We start from the raw sequence: 18,459 nt of genomic DNA, 5'->3' as shown, positions 1-18,459 counted from the left end.
AAACTGCAGACATGTCCACGTGCTAACATTATATAATTTCCTGCATTGGAATTTTACAGAAGTTGTTTGTGGTGTCAAAGGTATAAAAATTGCCATGCGTGTAGTGAGATGCAGTGTTATTTTGGTGATGTGCAAGACTCAAAATTCATGAACATCACAGAATTATAAAGATCTTTTCTATCCTAAAATACCTGGACATCATCACTGCCAGGGAAACTGATTAAGTTCATTCTGTGACCGTTAACCAGCGACTGGGGAACTGATATTGATGGGAGCAACGGTGAATACTGTGGTGCCCAGAAGGAATAGTAACCAGGTGAGATGGTGTTTGAATTGCTCATAGAGTAGTATAAGTATTGACAACAGGGAGAGCAAGTTGGAGCCCAATAGAGTGGCTCGCAATGGTCAGAGACCAGAGCATCGTATAGCATGGACTGGGGAGAAAACTGGTAATGCATCAGGGCAGCAGAGGGAAATGGCCCAATGGCAGACAGGGCACGCCAGAGAGAGGGGCCAGCAATTACCAGTGTGTGATAATGTCACCACACACAGGCGCACAAGAGTACTAGCACTGGCTGACGGCTGCACACCAATGAAATCAGCAGCAGGCGAATCTGAGATGTGCCAGTTTAGCATCAGGTGTTACAAGTGATTTAAAATTAGCAATTGATCTAGTATCAATTGCTGTTTGTGGAAAAGAATTCCAAACTTCCGCCTCCCTTTGTGTTTCGAAGTGTTTCCTAACTTAACTTCTGAAGGACCCGCCTCTAATTTTTAGGCTATGTCTCCCAGTCCTAGACTCCCCAGCATGCAAAATTGGTTTCTATCTACCTTGTCAGTTCCCTTTAATATCTTGGAAACTTCGATCAAATCACCTATTGAGCTTTCTAAATTCCTGAGAATACAGCCCCCGTATGTATAATTTCTCCTGGTAATTTAGCCTTGGAGTACTTATCCTTGGAGTCGTTCTTGTAAACCTACCCTGCACTCCCTCCAAGACCAATCTATGCTTCATCAGGTGTGCCTAGAATGGAACAATGTGCTCCAGATCTGGTCTAACTAGTGTCTGTATAGCTGCAACATGACCTCTAATCCCTTGTGTTCCAGTCCACTAGAAATAAAAAAGTGTGCTATTGGCCTTTTCTATTATTTTTGTTCCTGCCCATGAAGTTTTAATAACCTGTATACATCGACCCCTAAGTAGCTTTGGACCTCCACTGCTTCTAGCCTTTCACCATTTAGAAATACTCTGTTCTATATTTTTTCAGTCTCACACTCGCTTATATTAAAACCCATTTGACATCGTTTTCCTCACTCATTTAATCTATTACTATCTCATTGGAATTTTATGATTCCATTTGCCTACTTATAATGTGGCCTATCTTTGTGTCATCAGCAAACTTGGATGTGTGGCTTTCTACTCTGTTATCTAAGTTGTTAATAAATACACTGAATAGTTGAAGCCTGAACACGCTCCTTGCCGGACACTGCTAGTAACATCCTGCCATTAAGAGTACCCACCCAATATCCATACTCTTGGCCTTCTTCTGCTCACCCTGTCTCCTAGCCAGGTCAGTAGCTTGCCTTCAATTCTATGAGCTTCAAATTTAGCTTGCAATCTCCTGAATGTGAAAGAATTTTGTCTATCAGTCCTCCTTAATCATAAGTACAAGCCTCACTACAAAAGTCTTTCTTCTATGAACTTGAAAGAAAATCAGCAAGAAAGCATAAATTGTAAATATTAAATGGGGGAATTGACATGAAGTCAATTAAGGTTTTTTTGTGGCAGTACCAATATATCAATGCAAAAACAACAGGGGAAATGCATGCCCAATAAATCATTCTTTAAAACAGCGCTTGGTAATTGACTGGGACCCTGAAGGATCAGGATTGCATTCTGAGAGTGTACATGTTCCCCTGCCTTTTCCAGCAACACCAAAGAGCTGAGATTTGTTTAAATAGCCAATGTACAGTGAGAATTATGAGTGCCTTGAGACAATGGCTCCATTTTAAATACTAGCTTCTGAAAACTGGATTTTTCTGTTGTTTATGTGGTGTTAACTCTTACCATGAAGACTAACTTGCAATTATAATAACACTGCTTAAAAACAATTTATTAGATTTAGGTACAATGTAAATGAATCTCTCTTATCAGCTTTCAGTAAAGGAAGGAAATGTTGGAAATTATCAACAACTTTCCCTGAATACAAATTTCTATGATTGTATCAAATTCTTTCAAAACTTCAAGAGTAACTTCTTCCAAACAATCCTTTGTTGGGTTTTGAACAGGAAAGAGAGAAAGACGAGTATAATGGATGATTGTAAGTGCCTATAAAAGCTCAAGTGGCAGTCTGAGTGGATTAAGTTTAATAAGTGGAAGACCTTGTACGAAGTTCAAGGTGTAACTAAACATTTCTTGTTCTTTTTGAGCTTTTTATTGCAGTTTTTGTTCATGAATCATTGAACAGCTTGACAATACTTGGTTTAAGAAGGAAAGTATGTAGCACCTTTCATGTCTTCAAGGTATCTCAAAGCACATCACAGCCAATAATGCATCTTGAAGTGCCATTACTGTTGCAGGCAATGGCATCGGTCAATTTGCACAGAGCAAGGTCCCACAAACAGCAATGAAATAAATAACCAGATAATCTCTGTTTAGTCATGTCAATTCCAGGATAAATGTTGGTCAGGACACTGGCAGAATTTTCCTACTCCTCAAATTGTTGAGCAGGCCAAGATTACTTTAATTTAATATCTCATTTGAAAAAAACACATGATGATGCAGCACCAGGTCCATATTGCACTGAATCATCGGCCCAGAATGTGTCCAGAAGTGAGAGTTGAATCCATGGCCTACTGACTCAGAGGCACAAGTCCCAGAAATTGCCTTTGACCCCCTTCTATTTCTCACCTGCATGCTGCCCTCAGCAACATCATCTGAAAACACACCTTCAGTTTCTGTATATACACTGATGATACCCAGCTCCATCTCACCATCACCTCTCTGAATACCCACAACCCTAAATTGGATAACCGCTTTCCCGATACCTAGCATTGCATGAGCAGGAATCACCTCCAACTAGAGTGGAAAGACTGAAGCTATTGTCTTCGGTACCCACTCCAAACTCCATTCCGCAGCTACTGACTCCAGCCCCCTCCCTGGCAACTAAATCAGACTGTTCACAATCTTGGTGTTATATTTGACCCCGAGATGAGCTGCCGACCACATATCCCTGCCGTCATTCAAACTGCTGATTTCCACCTCTCTATCATTGTCCAACTTCACCCCACCTTAGCTCATCTATTGCTGAAATCCTCATTCATGCTTCTATTACTTGTGTATGAGTCATTGACTTCAGGGCAAGGCAGAAGAAAAGTATAAAATATTGGTTTATAACATCATGTTTTGGGCTGTATCATGCAAGTTATTGTTTGGCTATGGATTGTCAGGACATGCGGAATATTTATATTAATTGGGTTATGCACCTGCCTCGTCAAGTTGTTGTCAATTTTTTTTCTCTGTTTAGACTTTGGAACTAATAAATTATGCCATTCTGTGCCAATGTTGATTGTGATATCTGTCATAGTTAGAATGCAATGGCATTGCTGAACTGTTTTGATTTCCATGCTGCTGGTAGCAGAAACCTTTTTTTCATTCATTGATGGGATGTGCACATCGTGGCAAGACCAACATTTATTTCCTTTTGAGATGGTGGTGGTGGTGAGCTGCCTTCTTGAACTGCTGCAGTCCATGTGGTGTAGGTACACCCACAGTGCTGTTAGGGAGTGAATTCCAGGATTTTGATGCAGTGAAAGAACAGCGATATAGTTCCAAGTCATGATGGTGAGTGAATTTGAGGAGAACTTGCAAGTATTGGTGTTCCCATGCATCTGTGCTGCACTTCCTCTACCAGGTGGTAGAGGTTGCGGGTTTGGAAGGTGCCATCGTCGGAGTCTTGGCTGCAGTGTATCCTGCATATGGTACACGCTGCTGCCAATGTGCACAGTGGAGAGAGTGAATGTTTAAGGTGGTGAACGAGGTGTCGGTCAACAGGCTGCTTTATCTTGAATGGTGTCAAGCTTCTTGAGAGTTTTTGGAACTGCAAATGTCAAGGCAGGTGGGAAGTATTCCCCATCACACCCCTGACTTGTGCCTTGTAGATGGTGGAGAGACCGGGGAGTCAGGAGGTGAGTTACTCAGTGCAGAATTCCTAGCCTCTGACTTTCTCTTGTAGCCATAGTGTTTATGTGGCTAGTCCAGTTCAGTTTCTGGTCAATGGTAACCTCCAGGCAGGGGAGTTCAGCAACAGTAATGTTGTTGAATGTCAGGGGTTTGGTTAGACTCTCACTTATTGGAGATAATGATTTGAAATAGTGTCTACATCTTCCCTGGCCCATTCTCAAGTGGTTGAGCATTGTCCAGATTTTCGGTGGAAGGTTGCAACCGGGAATTTCACCATGCGGGTCAGTTATCAGATTGTAGATGGTGATGTTTGCAGTCAACCAGAATGTGGGGCTGCCTGAGTTTGTTGAGTGTGGAATATGTTCCAGTATGGGATTTCAGATGGGTGTGTAGATTTTTTTGAGGCCCTGAGCCAATGGGAGTGCTTCATTATCTGTCAGCCAGTGGTTTTCTTTGAGGATGTTTTGGGACATCAGGAGGTTCACTATGTGATATCACCAGGGGACCACTCAAATTATGTTGGTCTCAACGTTCCTGAAGTAACCCTGATGACTTCCTGGATGTGGATATCTGCCACATTTGTGTGGCAACTCCTGAGCCAGATTGAGCAGCAGTACTTTGCTGTTGGGTAGACCAGGGCAAGTGAAGCAGAGTGTAGTGTGTTGGCTCTGCTGCCCCTAGTGGTCCCCACCAGTCTCCATATGAGATTCACTCTCGTCTTGACCTTGACTCTGGAGCTCTGGAGGTGTTCCCAGTTGATCAATGTAGTCAAGAATGATGCCAAGGTATTTTGGCATTGGATTGTTGGTGAGTGGTCAGCCACAGAACTGAGCTTGGAGTTCTTCCCTGGCCTTTGAGTTGTTCAGGTGAAAGGCCTGAAATGATAGTCCTGCTAGTGTTTGGTCAAAGTCTGCATTTTCTGAAGTAGGGTTCCAAAGAACATAGATCTTCAGTGAGTGTTTTCCCAATGCCCTGAAGTTCTTCAACCTGGAAAGCCAGGCTCAAGTCATCAATATATGCGAAGAGCGTGACTTTGTGGGAGGGAGGTCACTGGTATATATGTTGAAGAGAGCTGGTGCGAGGACTGATCCCTATTGTTGGTTAGGTGTGGACAGAAACATAGAAAAATAGGGGCAGAATTTGATCTCTAAGGTGTGCACATAACTGTCGGTTGCTGATCATGGAGTTGATTGGTTGTAGGGTTTACACAGCAGATGAATTTGGAGAGTTTCAGCAGCATGCCTAAGTGCCACAATGTCATAGGCACAGGATAAGTCGACAAAGGCCTTTCTGGAAACCGGCCTCAGTGTGTGAGGTCAGTGTCAGGAACTGCTTGGAACAGTTGCAGCCTGTGCAAAAACCAGGAGCATTGCTACTTCCAAGGTGGGACTCAGTCTGTTTAGAAGGAGGCGTACATTAAAGGAGGTATAGAAATACAAGTAGCCGTTGCTATTTATGACACTGATCAGTTTGCTGGTTTGAGTGAAGGTATAATAGTCTTTAAGCTTTGGAATTACTTTGAAACCTTCAAATTTGTAAAAATTAATAGATGCTAGTTAGATTGTGAGATGCTTTGATTATCTGTCCTGCGGACTTGCAGTGTTGTGGGCTAACTGTCTAGCACTCACTGTCATGCGATGTCACAATGTTCTATAGTGATATTTTGCACTGATTCTGAGGTGATCTAATGGCCATGCAGCAATCTTCTGGAATCTAGAAGTACCTTAGCACCAGCTGTAAAATAAGTTATACAAATAATGGCACCAACTGTAAAATAAGGTTTACAAATAATGTTTTGAATTAACAAATGCACAATTAACAGAATAACAATTAACCAATGTATGGAGTCTGTTTTTAATCTATAATCTGAGAACACCCACATCTACCTTTTCACTGGCACCATCCATGGCCAGAATTTTCCCCTCGGCGATTTGGGGGTGGGGCCTGCTCGCCAGCAGGAAAACGACGCGGGATTGGTTGGCGGGCAGGCCAGGAGCCCCAGCCACTGGCGGGATGAGGTTTCATGTCCGTTTTTAAAAAGTATAATAAAGTTTATGTCCTTTTTATTAACATGTCCCATCTCGTGTGACATTGTCACATGAGGGGGGCATGTTAATAATATTTTTATTTTTCTATTTTTTAAGTTTTGTGCACCGTCACTAATCTCCCTGAGACAGCACTTAGTCTCAGGGAGCAGTGCACACTTTTGTGCGCATGCGTGAACAAGCGCACTTTGATAGCTGGGGATTCCCTCCCCCCCCCCAGCACAGGAAGCGCATAGCGCTTCCTGTCGGGCAGCCTGCTGGGCAGGCCTTAATTGGCCCGCCCACTCAAAATGGTGGCGGGCCCTGTTTCGGGGGCGGGGGTCAGCTGTCTGCCCGCCGCCGAGCCGGTGGAGCCCTCACGCCCACCAACGGCAAAATTCTGCCCCATGACTCTGTGACCAGTTCCGTCTGTCAAGTTGCTTGCTTGACATCAAATTGTGAATGTGCCAAAGCTTATTCCAACTGAACATCAAGATTGAAGCTATTCAAATTAAGCACCTAACAAAAACGTACAACCTTTGTCCCTTATACTGTCCACTTTCTAGCTGCATGCTTAGGCTGAGCCGGACTGTTCACAACCAAAATTCATTCTTGAGCTGAGATTCAAACCTCACAGCTGATCCAACACCAAGACTACCTTGAAAGCATCTTTACTCGCCCCAGTTATTGCTGCACAACTACAGTTTTGTTACCTCCGGACCCATTTTGTTTTCAACATCCTCTTTATTTTTTTCACACTTCATCCTTTGCAACTTGTTCCTTAGCCTCCATTCACTCCATCATCAATAGCAGAGTCTTCAAATACCTCAGCCTACTCTCTGGAATTTCATCCCTCAACCTTTCCACCTTATAACTGCTCACCCTGCCTTTTAAAACCTCCCCAAATCTATTTCTGTGATCGAATTTTAGGTCACCTCTGCTTACTTTTCTATTGCTGCTTTGTGTCTTGTTCTCTTCTGTAAAGTACCTTGGGATGCTTGACTGCATTCAAGAGGCAACATATGGGCCCAGAAATAAAAGGCCAGAATTTAATCCACTCAGTCACGGTTTTTGTTTTGAACGCCTTTTTGAGATCCAAAGCTGCAATTTGTGATTTAAAGATCTGTAGTGAAGCATAAAATTAACTCAAGGCATTTTCCTTTATCAATAAAACGTGCTCAGTTCTAACAATAGTCACACTATTCAAATTATTGATTAATCATTGCATTGACATATATGTTCCATACACAGCAGTAAATTGCATTTATTATCAGTGATGGCTTTGAGTGATTTGTACAGAGATTTCGATGCCTCTTTTAATTAACAATGCCTTCACAAAACTTACAAACTGTAAAAATAGCTTGGTGGTTTATGCATTGGTATTCAATAGAAAATGTACTCTGTTCAACTCATTCTAACTGAAGAACTTACTGGGATGTGGATTATCACCACCATGGACAAATTTACCAACACCTAATTCAATTGGGTTTCACTGTGGGAATAAAAATCTCTTGCAGCAAAACCCACTGTGGTGATATTGTTGTTTTAAAAACCATTTAATGCATTTATAGCTTGATGCGACTCTACAGCCCAATCAATATCTATCAGTCAACTAACATTTTAACTGTATAATGTGTTATGTTGATCATCTTAGGTTTGGTCCACCATTTTTGGTAAGGGAAGATCGATCTTTGAGCTGGGATCAGCTGCAGCACTGCATCCTGAACAAAATTTGCTACCTGATGAGAAACGAGACCCATTCACAGGTCAGTCGAGTTCAATTTAAATTAGGAAACTTGGAGCTTCTGAAGTTGTTTATCATAAAAGAAGAAAAATAGATGTATCACAAGTCCAGACTAAGCTGGTAGTATTTCATTTAAGTTACCTAACAGGTTACTTATTTGTTATTGTTGTTGATGTTATATTGTTATTTTCTGATTTTGTACTTGCAAAGTCCCTATCACATGACTTGATGTGATTCAGATCATCAAATACACTTGGTGTTATATTTCCCACTTGACATAAAGATCAGAATAGTGTGATGGTAGCCTTCCCATATCTACTAAACTTTACAGACCTGTAACTACCATTAAGCACAAAGATAGTCTAACATACATTATGTATACCAAACTTGGAGTGAGTTGTCAACTCTTTCCATGCAGCGCATTATTTCTGAAGCAAGCACTTTGCCGACATTATACTGCACGGACGTAGACACAGTGATCATAGCTTTCAAAATGTATCTCCCTCAGCTTAATATTATGTGCTGAGGTTAATCATTAATTGTTACCTTGCTCCAGCGTCCATTTCTGACATTTATTGTTAGAATTTGTTTAATTAAAACGTCCATTGGTATTTTCTACCACCCAGTATTCTGTAATGTACACACTGGCTAACTCAAAGACCACATAACTGCATCAGCAGCTTTGTACCTCAGAGAGGAGAGAGAGCAGTGTTTGGAAGTCCCTGCAGAATAAAGGCATAAATAAATCTTGATAAATTTTTAAAAACACTTCAAACTCATCAGACATGTGATACGGGAAAAAAATACACAAATTCTGGTTATGGAAAAAGAAACCACCAGTGAATTAGGTCTGCAGTGCTTACAAACCGAGCTCATTAAGTTATGCCTGAAGTCATTTCATGGCTTGGATTTACATCAACCATCAAGTTGTGTTGAGTATTTTCAGAATAAAGTAACAAATATAAGTAGGCGAAGGGCTGTTGCATACTCTTGGGGTTTAGATGACACTCATAAACAGTTCAAGGTTATTGTTCATACTATATATTGTTTTAACTGTTCAACTACATTGCAGGCTTGTATCTCACTTCAATCAATAGTTCTACAAATGGATATAGACGGAGAGAGAATGTGTATTTGACATCCAGGAAACTGACATTATACCTAGCAATGTGTTTTTTGTGCACGACCAATTCACACGCCCCTCCCCCTTCCCCATTAAAAGAAAATGTGAAAATGAAGCTATAAGTATTGATATCAAGAAAAGACATTTGGGTTTCCTAGCGGTTACTTTTCAAGTTGGTGCTTAATGATTTAGAGCAGACATGATTTAAAATATTCAACATTGAAAGTTCTATTAAGCATGCCTCCTACAACTTGCATGAGAATGACATGAGTGCTATGCTATTGCCTGAAACAAAGTCAGTTCAACCTACTTTTGAATATTTGAAGATAAGTTGGATTCCTCCCAGTCTGCCAAAAAATAAAAGCAATCAATATCTACCCGAATCTCTTGGGATACAGGACCATACTTGGTCATTGCTTAATTATTACAGATATAAATTTTTAATTCCAACCAACTTTGTGAAGAGAATACTACAATCCTGTGTTTCTACAGCTACTCCTACAGCTACTCGTACTCTCTTGCATCTGTACATTCATAAACTGTCGAACCCTTAGCCACTTCTTTACTTGGACAACATAGTCCTTCTTGCCAGCACTTGGATGGATTGTAGGATGTTTATTTCTTATGTGCCAAGACATCTGTTCTGATGTTTCACAAGTACACCTTGAAGCCACACGGTGTGCATTCCAATAATTCATGAGATGGTGGCTATAGTCTATCCCAAGGCTGTGCCATAAAGTTATTAGTTAAGGTTTGACATCTGGGAAAGGGAAAAGTTATTGCAACATTGATTAACAAAATACTGGGTTCCATTAACTTACAATATAAATTTTTCTGAAGGTTTTTCAGTGTGACTGAGGCAGCTCTGAATTGGCAACAAGATTACAGCTATGTTTTCTAAAAAAAAATGCAAAAGCAAAATATGGCAGATGCTAGAAATCTGAAATAAAAGCAGGAAATGCTAAGAGTACTCAGCAGGTCTGACAGTATCTGTGGAAAGAAACAGAGTTAGTTAATGGCCAGAATTCCGTCGGCGAGTTGGGGGCGGGGCCCGCTCGCCAATGTGGGATGACGTCGGGGGGAACTCCCAACGTCATCCTGCCCCATTTAAATATTCAGGAAGGTGGGCGGACAGCGAAATCAGCTGTTCACCCGCCGACCTGTCAATGGCCAATTGAGGCCATTGTCAGGATCATTAAGCCAATTAAAGACCCTGCCCGTCCAACCTTAAGGCTGGCGGGCAGGCCAGGCGCTCCAGCGGGCTTCTGAAACAACGTGAAACCTCATCCACCGGCGGGATGAGGTTTCATGTCTGTTTTAAAAAACTTTAATAAACTTTGTGATATTTATTAACATGTCTCATCTCGTGTGACATTGTCACATGAGGGGGACATGTTAATTTTTTTTATTTTTCTATTTTTTAAGTTTATAAAACTTTCAGCGCTCTCCCTGAGGCAGCACTTAGTCTCAGGGAGCAGTGCGCTCTTTCGTGTGCATGCGCGGAAGAGCACACTTTGACAGATGGGGAACTCCTCCCCCTCCTAGCACAGGAAGCACATAGCGCTTCCCGTCAGGTGGCCCGCCCACTCAAAATGGCGGCGGCGGCGATAGGCTGCCCGCCCGCAGCCGAGCCGGTGGGGCCCGCCCGCCCATCAAGGGCAAAATTCTGCCCAATGTTTCAGGTTGTGATGACCTTTCATAGAACATTCTGATGTCCTGATGAGAACCTGAAACATTAACTCTGTTTCCCTTCACAGATGCTGCCTGACCTGTTGAGTATGTCCAGCATTTTCTGGTTTTATTATGTTCAATGAAATGTCTGGATTCCAGTTTGAGATCCCTCTTTCTCATCAAACTCATCTAAGGCACATCATTTTGCACCTTCCAAAACCACTGAAGTGTCACTTTAATTTCCCCTAAAGCATTGAGGAAGAACATAGACTCTTACAGTACAGAAGGAGGCCATTCATCCCATGGTATCTTTGAAAGAGCTGTCCAATTTAGTCCCACATCCCTGTTCTTTTCTCATAGTCCTACAAGTTATTTCCTTTTTAAGCCTATCTCTATTTTCCTTTTGAAAGTTACTATTGGATCTGCTTCAAACAACTTTCTTGTTTATTTTTTCATTCGCGGGATGTGGGCATCACTAACTAGACCAGTATTTATTGCCATCCCTAATTGCTCTTGAGGAAGTGGCGGTGAGCTGCCGCCTTGAACCGCTGCAGTCCATGTGGTGTACGTACACCCACAGTGCTGTTAGGAAGCGAGTTCCAGGATATTCACCTAGCAATGGTGAAGGAATGGTGATATAGTTCCAAGTCAGGATGGTGTGTGGCTTGGAGGGGAACTTGCAGGTGGTGGTGTTCCCATACACCTGCTCCTCTTGTCATTCTAGGTGTTGGAGGTGCCAGTTTTGAAAGGTGCTGTTGTTGAAGCTGCTTTGTCCTGGACAGTGTCGAGCTTCTTGAGTGTTGTTGGAGCTGCACTCATCCAGACAAGTGGAGAGTATTCTATCACACTCCTGACTGGTGCCTTGTAGATGGTGGACAGTCTTTGGGGAGTCAGGAGGTGAGTTACTCTGCAGAAATCCCAGCCTCTGACCTGCTCTTTAGCCCAGTGTTTATATGACTGGTCCATTTCAGTTTTTGGTCAATTGTAACCCCTAGGATGTTGATAGTGAGGATTCAGCGTGGTAATGCCATTAAATATCAAGAGGAAATGGTTAGATTCTGTCTTGTTGGAGATGGTCATTGCCTGGCACTTGTGTGGTGCAAATGTAACTTGCCACTTATCAGCCAAAGCCTGAATATTGTCCAGGTTTTGCTGTTTTTGGACATGGACTGCTTCAATATCTGAGGAATCGCGAATAGTGCTGAACATTGTGCAATCATCAGCGAACATCCCCACTTTTGACCTTATAATGGTCATTGATGAAGCAGCTGAAGATGGTTGGGCCGAGGACACTAGCCTGAGGAACTCCTGCAGCAATGTCCCAGGGTTGAGTTGATTGATCTTCAACAACCACAACCATGGTTTGTGCTAGGTATGACTCCAATAGTGGAGAGTCAGGCAATGCAATGCAATGGAGCTCATTAGAAGTTGCTGAATAAAAGCAATACTTCTGATCTTCCTTGCTTTTTCTCTGCCAATTATCTTAAACCTGTACCTTCTAGTGAGTGATCTGCCTGCTGGTTGAAAGAGTTTTTCCCTGTCTACTCTTTCAAAACACCTCATAATTTTCAACACCTCCATGAATCTCTCCTTAACCTTCTTTGCGCCAAGGAGAACAATCGCAGCTTCTTTAGTTTCTCAACATAACTAATGCCCTCATCCCTGGTACCATTCTGGTAAATCTCCTCTATACTCTCTGTAGAATTGGGCACAATACACTGAGGATGGACCAGTGGCTATGGGAATTGGTGAATTTTCAGTGGGTGTAGAAATAACATTCAAGATCATGCAGTGATTTAACTATGCGTCCTTACGTAATGATTCCTATGCGAAGATTAAAAGTAGCTTCCATGGTTTTGGATCATCTGCAAGTCTGTTAGCAGTTTATTTAGCTTTCACCTGTGTGGATATCAGCCGTATAGATGTTAGAAAGCTTTGATGAAACAGACGAGGCCTGTGATAAAGCACCATTGTAAGTTGAAAAAGAACAAACACAAGAATTAGGAGCAGGAGTAGGTCATTCAGCCTCTCGGGCCTGCGGTGCCATTCAATAGGATCATGGCTGACCTGATTGTGGTCTCAACTCCACTTTCCTGTGTGCCCCCCATAAACCCTTGTTTGAATAAAGTTAACATCCAGAGGGTGGGATAAGGACCAGCAGGACGTATGGGCAAGATGGGGATGGTTACCCAGATAAGAGTTCTGTGTTCAAATGCACATTGCACAACCAGTAAGTTTGAAGAACAAGTTTAGCTGAAAGGTTATGATGGAGTAACCATTACAGGGATATGGTTCCAATTTGAGCATGATTGGGAACTAAATGTTCCAGGCTAATCTCAGTAGCGCCCTGAAATATAATATATATTTCTTGGGCTTTGCTATTTCGTTCCCCATTCCCCTCAGAATGCGCGGATGTGTCCTACCAGAGCTTGGCACTTTGTCCTGTTTAGCTTAACAAGCTTCTCTGATGCTTTCCTATTATTTAAAATATATCTCCTCTTGTTTTTAACAAATTCAGGATTTATCTACGACCTAGTATCTTTCTGTTTTGTAATTATTGAAGTAAGTCCTTGTTAAGTAATCCCACCATTTCCTTTTACCCTTGACGAACTGGTAATCTTCTTTTCTCAGGAGTCCTCACAATGAACACAACTGTTGTTGATGTATTTGTGCAATATTTCACTCTTTTCAACAATTTTTGGAGATTTCTTCCTCATACTCCCTACTTGTTTTCCCTGTCCTCTTTTTCTTTATTTACATTCTGGACGGGATTCTTTGGATGGCAGGAAATCTACCAGCCGAAGAATACCCAGCTGTCCTGCAGCCATTTAACATTCGGCAGGGTGCTAACTGGCTAAGGGTGAGACTTCCAAACCCATCTGGGGAAGCAGTCGTACCTTAGAAAGCTGCCAGCCTTTCAGATGGCCAGCAGCTCTGCAATCCCAGCAGCTCTGCAATCCCAGCAGCTCTGCAATCCTCAGCAGCTCTGCAATCCCAGCAGCTCTGCAATCCCAGCAGCTCTGCAGCCCCAGCAGCTCTGCAATCCCAGCAGCTCTGCAATCCCAGCAGCTCTGCAGCCCCAGCAGCTCTGTAGCCCCAGCAGCTCTGTAATCCCAGCAGCTCTGCAATCCTCAGCAGCTCTGCAATCCCAGCAGCTCTGCAATCCCAGCAGCTCTGCAGCCCCAGCAGCTCTGCAATCCCAGCAGCTCTGCAATCCCAGCAGCTCTGCAGCCCCAGCAGCTCTGTAGCCCCAGCAGCTCTGCAATCCCAGCAGCTCTGTAATCCCAGCAGCTCTGCAATCCCAGCAGCTCTGTAGCCCCAGCAGCTCTGCAATCCTCAGCAGCTCTGCAATCCTCAGCAGCTCTGCAATCCCAGCAGCTCTGTAATCCCAGCAGCTCTGTAATCCCAGCAGCTCTGCAACCCCAGCAGCTCTGTAGCCCCAGCAGCTCTGCAATCCTCAGCAGCTCTGCAATCCCAGCAGCTCTGTAATCCCAGCAGCTCTGCAATCCCAGCAGCTCTGCAATCCCAGCAGCTCTGTAGCCCCAGCAGCTCTGCAATCCTCAGCAACTCTGCAATCCCAGCAGCTCTGTAATCCCAGCAGCTCTATAGCCCCAGCAGCGTGGCCACTCAGATTACAGCCAGAACCTGAAGAAGGAGGAGCTAATGATGACCAGACTGAAGGGTATCAGTGGGCCATGGCTGACAGGCCATAGTGAGGGGAGTGGTGGGGTTCAGGGGCCAGGCTCAAGAGGCCAATCAGGGGTGGCTTAATGGTGGGGGATATGATTTGGGTGGGTGGTGGGGCTGGCTCCGATGGGCACAGAGGACCCCAAAAGGAAATACCCACCCCTTGCCTGATAATATCCCGCACAGCTAAAGCTTCGGGCTACTTACTTGGTGTGCCCTCGCCCTGCTATGGGTAAAATAGCAGTGGGGGCAGGATGAGGCACTTATGTAGCTGTTAATTGGCCACTTAAGGGCCTCAGTAGGCCCAAGGGCATGTGGGCCGCCCAACCCCTTTACTGCCCGTTGTAAAATGGGACACAGGTCAGGGACTGGTGGTTAGGCCGGGCAGACTTTGCTCTAAATTTGACAAACTCACCAGGTCTTCAAACCCACCATGAAATTCACGCTGTCTTTTACCATTCCTATAAACCTATACGCTCTCTTCAAGTTTAGTTGATATCTAACCTGATTAAGGCTCTGAACAAGTTGTAAATTTCTAAGATTCAATGAAACTATTGTAGTTGTTTGCGGAACCTTCCAGGGCCTAAAACTAATAATATGTTCACCTTCTCGGATAATAATATAGTTTGGAATGTGTGTGGTTGAATGTGTACACGATGGTTGCTGCGAAAGAGCAAAGTTTGTAGTAGGACTGATAAATGATTCTACAACTTTATAGCAATGGCAGCCAGTCTTGCAATATAATTTTGCCTGCAGAACTAGTAATGTCATAGATTTAACCTGCACTATGCTGTACTGAAGTATATAAAGTGACTTGGGTGCAGTAAGGCATACAGTTGAAATACTATTTTGCAGGTGACAGCAAAAATAATGGAATAAATCCTTCTTGACAGCAAAACCATTTAGAAAGTGCGAGTGTGTTGTTAAACACCTCAGGGAGTAGACCCTAGAGCAGAAGACAACAGCCTGTAGTGAATGCTTGGGCCATTACGTATTGCAGGAGAGACTTCAAACTCTAAATCAAATCCTGCTTGCATGTAAGCTTATTAATGTCAGCGAGTTTGAACTTGGTTGCTGCAGCTGCTAAAGAACCAAAGTTTGCAAACTTTTATTTGTTACTGTGGCCTGTGACTTAAGAATCGCTTGCTGCAGGTTATTTTTTGCCACTCAGGTCAATTTATGAACTTCCCTGCAGCATTGAGCAAAAGCTACATCATTCCAGACAGCACAAGCAATTCTGTTTGTCTTTTTACAAGCGCATGTTCTGAATTACACATAAGTGTATTGTGAGCCTCAATTCTGTTGCAAAATAGAATGGGATGATGAAATGGAAAAAAAGCATTGTCATTCAGTCAATTTTCACCACCACCTCCTGAAGGACAGCAAAAGATGGGCAATCTAATTTCTAGCCTTATTCCAGCAATGCACACGCCCCGGGATTTGATTTTGCAAAAAGCAGTTAATAGCAAAATTTGTTGGGCTGGATTTTGTCTGTTGGGTTTGGGGAGAAGGCGGCTTTGATGGTGAACTATTAGGGTGATCTTCGTTACCCCTCTAAAACTGACTGCAACCGTAGGATATCGGGCATTCACGGCTTAACATGAAAGTGCTGAATTGCAGTCTGCCACTCAGGCTGCACTGTGGAGCCCGTGCCCACCCACCCCCCCGCCAAGCTGGCAATCACTGAAATCAGCAAGAATTACAACTTTTCCACTCCTGCATTGGTGTTAGAAACCCTTTAGAAAGGTGCACCTTGTTCAGTCAGGTGCAACTGGGTTTTTAGCAGTCATCTGAATAGCAAAAATTGATGAACAACAGAACAGGCCCTGAAAAATAATTATATAATCACGGAGTGCTGTTAAATGACTACTTTAAGATACATTTTTTAAAATTTACTTTTAAAGCATTATTTTTGAAGTGTTTTAGCTTCCACCATCACACCACATGTGTGACCCAGTCATAATTTGCTCTACGTAATTTTTTAAAGTGGTTTTATCTTAGTGCATTTGTTTCCTGTTTTGGAGGTTGGGGGGTGGGGGGGTGGGGTGGTGGTGGTCTTTAAATGATTGGCTGTGTGGACAGCCTCATGACATCACTGCAGCTCCTTGTTGTGAATACCCAGTAAAGAATGCTGCAGTCTGTTGCTGTACCACTGCACAGCAAGAAAGCTGACATTCTCATCAGAGAGATCGCTAGATCTCTCAGTGAGTCTTAACTTCATACTCAGCAGTGAGTGCCCTTGTTTGCTACTGACTCCATCCCATTAATTCCGTTTTATCAGAAGTGCATTTGACTAGCTTCTGAAGGCTACAGAAAGTAGCCCTTTCTAAAATAAAGAACAGCATATCTGAGGTAAAAAGAATATTCTAGCAACGCACAGCACATGACTCAATACCAAAAAGAAAAATGGAAATAGAAAATGTTGGAAATATCTGGCAGCATCTGTGGAGAGAGCAACAGAGTTAAATTTTCAGCTTTATGACTTTCCTCATCAGAAACTGGGAAGAGTTAGAAATGCAATATGTTTTGCGCAGGTGAAAGGGGAGGGGTGGGAAAAAGGTAGAAAGTGAAAGTCTGTGATAGGCTCAAGGGCAGGCAAGATTAAATGGCAAAAGGTTTAACCGTGCAAAGCCAAAGGGTCAAGTAAGGAAACAAAAGATCTGTCCAGAGGACGTGTAAATGGCAGGATCCTGAATAGCTTTCAACAAAAGCAAAAGGAAATAAGAAAGAAACAAGAGAGGAAAGAAAAGCCAGCAAAGAAAAATGGAATAAAATGAGTGCAGGGGATACAATGTAAAATTGCTGAACTCAGTGCAGAGTCCAGAAGGCTGTAAAGTGCACAGTTGAAAGGCAAGGTGCTGTTCCTCGAGCTTGTGTTGAGCTTCATTGGAACACTGCAAACGGGGCCGAGAACAGAGGTCAGAGTGGGAGCAAGGTGGAGAATTAAAATGACATGGATGCTGGGGGTCACGTTTGCCAACTGTTCAGAGGTGTTCCGCAGTGTGGCCACCCAGCCTGCGTTTAGTCTCCCTAATATAGAGGCGACCATATCATCAGCAAACGAATACAGTATACTAAATTGAAAGAAGTACAAGTAAATCGCTGCTTCACCTGGAAGGAATGTTTGGGTCCTTGAACAATGAGAAGGGTGGAGGTAAAAGGGTGGGTGTTGCATCCCCTGCACTTGCATGGAAGGGTGCCGTAGGAATTTGAGAGGAAGTTGAGGCTGACTGATGAGTGGACCAGGGTATTGTGGAGGTAGCAGCCCCTTCAGGATGTGAAAAGAGAAGGGGAGGGGCAAATACTTTTTGTAGTGCCATCACGCTGGAGATAGTGTAAATGGCAGAAGATGATTCAGAGACTGATTGGGCGGAAGGCAAGGACATGAGGAACCCTATTGTGGTTCTGGGAGGGAGGGGAAGGGGTGAAAGCAGAAGTGCGTGAAGTGGAATGGACACAGTTGAGGACCCTGCCAACCACAGTGGGAGTGGAGTGGTGGGACAGGGGTGTTATTCTTCAGTTGAGATAAAAGGAATACACATCAGGAGTGCTTGTATGGAATGCAAACAAATGCAACAGAGTCGCAGAAACATGGGAGAATGGAATAGAGTCCTTATAGGAAGTGGGATGTAAGGAAGTGTCATCAAGATTGCAGTGGGTGTCTGTGGACTTATAGTGAAGGTGGGCTGATAGCCTAGCCCCACAAATAGAAACAGAGAAGTTGAGGAAGGGAAGGGGAGAGTTGGAGATTAAGGCAAGAGAAGGGGAGAAATTGGAAGAAAAGTTGATGAAATTTTCCAGTTCGGGATGAGAGCGGGAAACCGCTCCAATACAGTCATCAGTGTATCAGAAAAAGAGGAGAGGAAGGAGCTCCGAGTAGAAATGGAACAAAGAATGTTCCACATATTCCACAGAAGGTAGGCTAGAACCCATGGGCGTATCCATAGCAACATCTTTTACTTGGAGGATGGGAGTGGAGTTGAAGGAGAAGTTGTTCAATGTGAGAAAGATTGCCAAAAAAGAGAAA

General features: G+C 43.2%; 1 protein-coding gene across 1 annotated transcript in view; it reads left to right on the top strand.

Annotated features, from left to right (window-relative positions):
* The window catches only part of usp43a (ubiquitin specific peptidase 43a), a 581,344-nt gene that overhangs the window by 492,958 nt on the left and 69,927 nt on the right, over window positions 1-18,459 (top strand). The window contains exon 8 of the mRNA XM_078570881.1: window positions 7,862-7,973. Coding sequence (XP_078427007.1) covers window positions 7,862-7,973 — 112 coding nt within the window. The remainder of the gene's footprint in view (window positions 1-7,861; window positions 7,974-18,459) is intronic.

The sequence above is a fragment of the Cetorhinus maximus genome, chromosome 24 (assembly GCF_964194155.1).
Source record: "Cetorhinus maximus chromosome 24, sCetMax3.hap1.1, whole genome shotgun sequence".
In the NCBI taxonomy this organism is placed as follows: Eukaryota; Metazoa; Chordata; class Chondrichthyes; order Lamniformes; family Cetorhinidae; genus Cetorhinus; species Cetorhinus maximus.
This window is presented reverse-complemented; position numbering and strand designations above follow the sequence as displayed.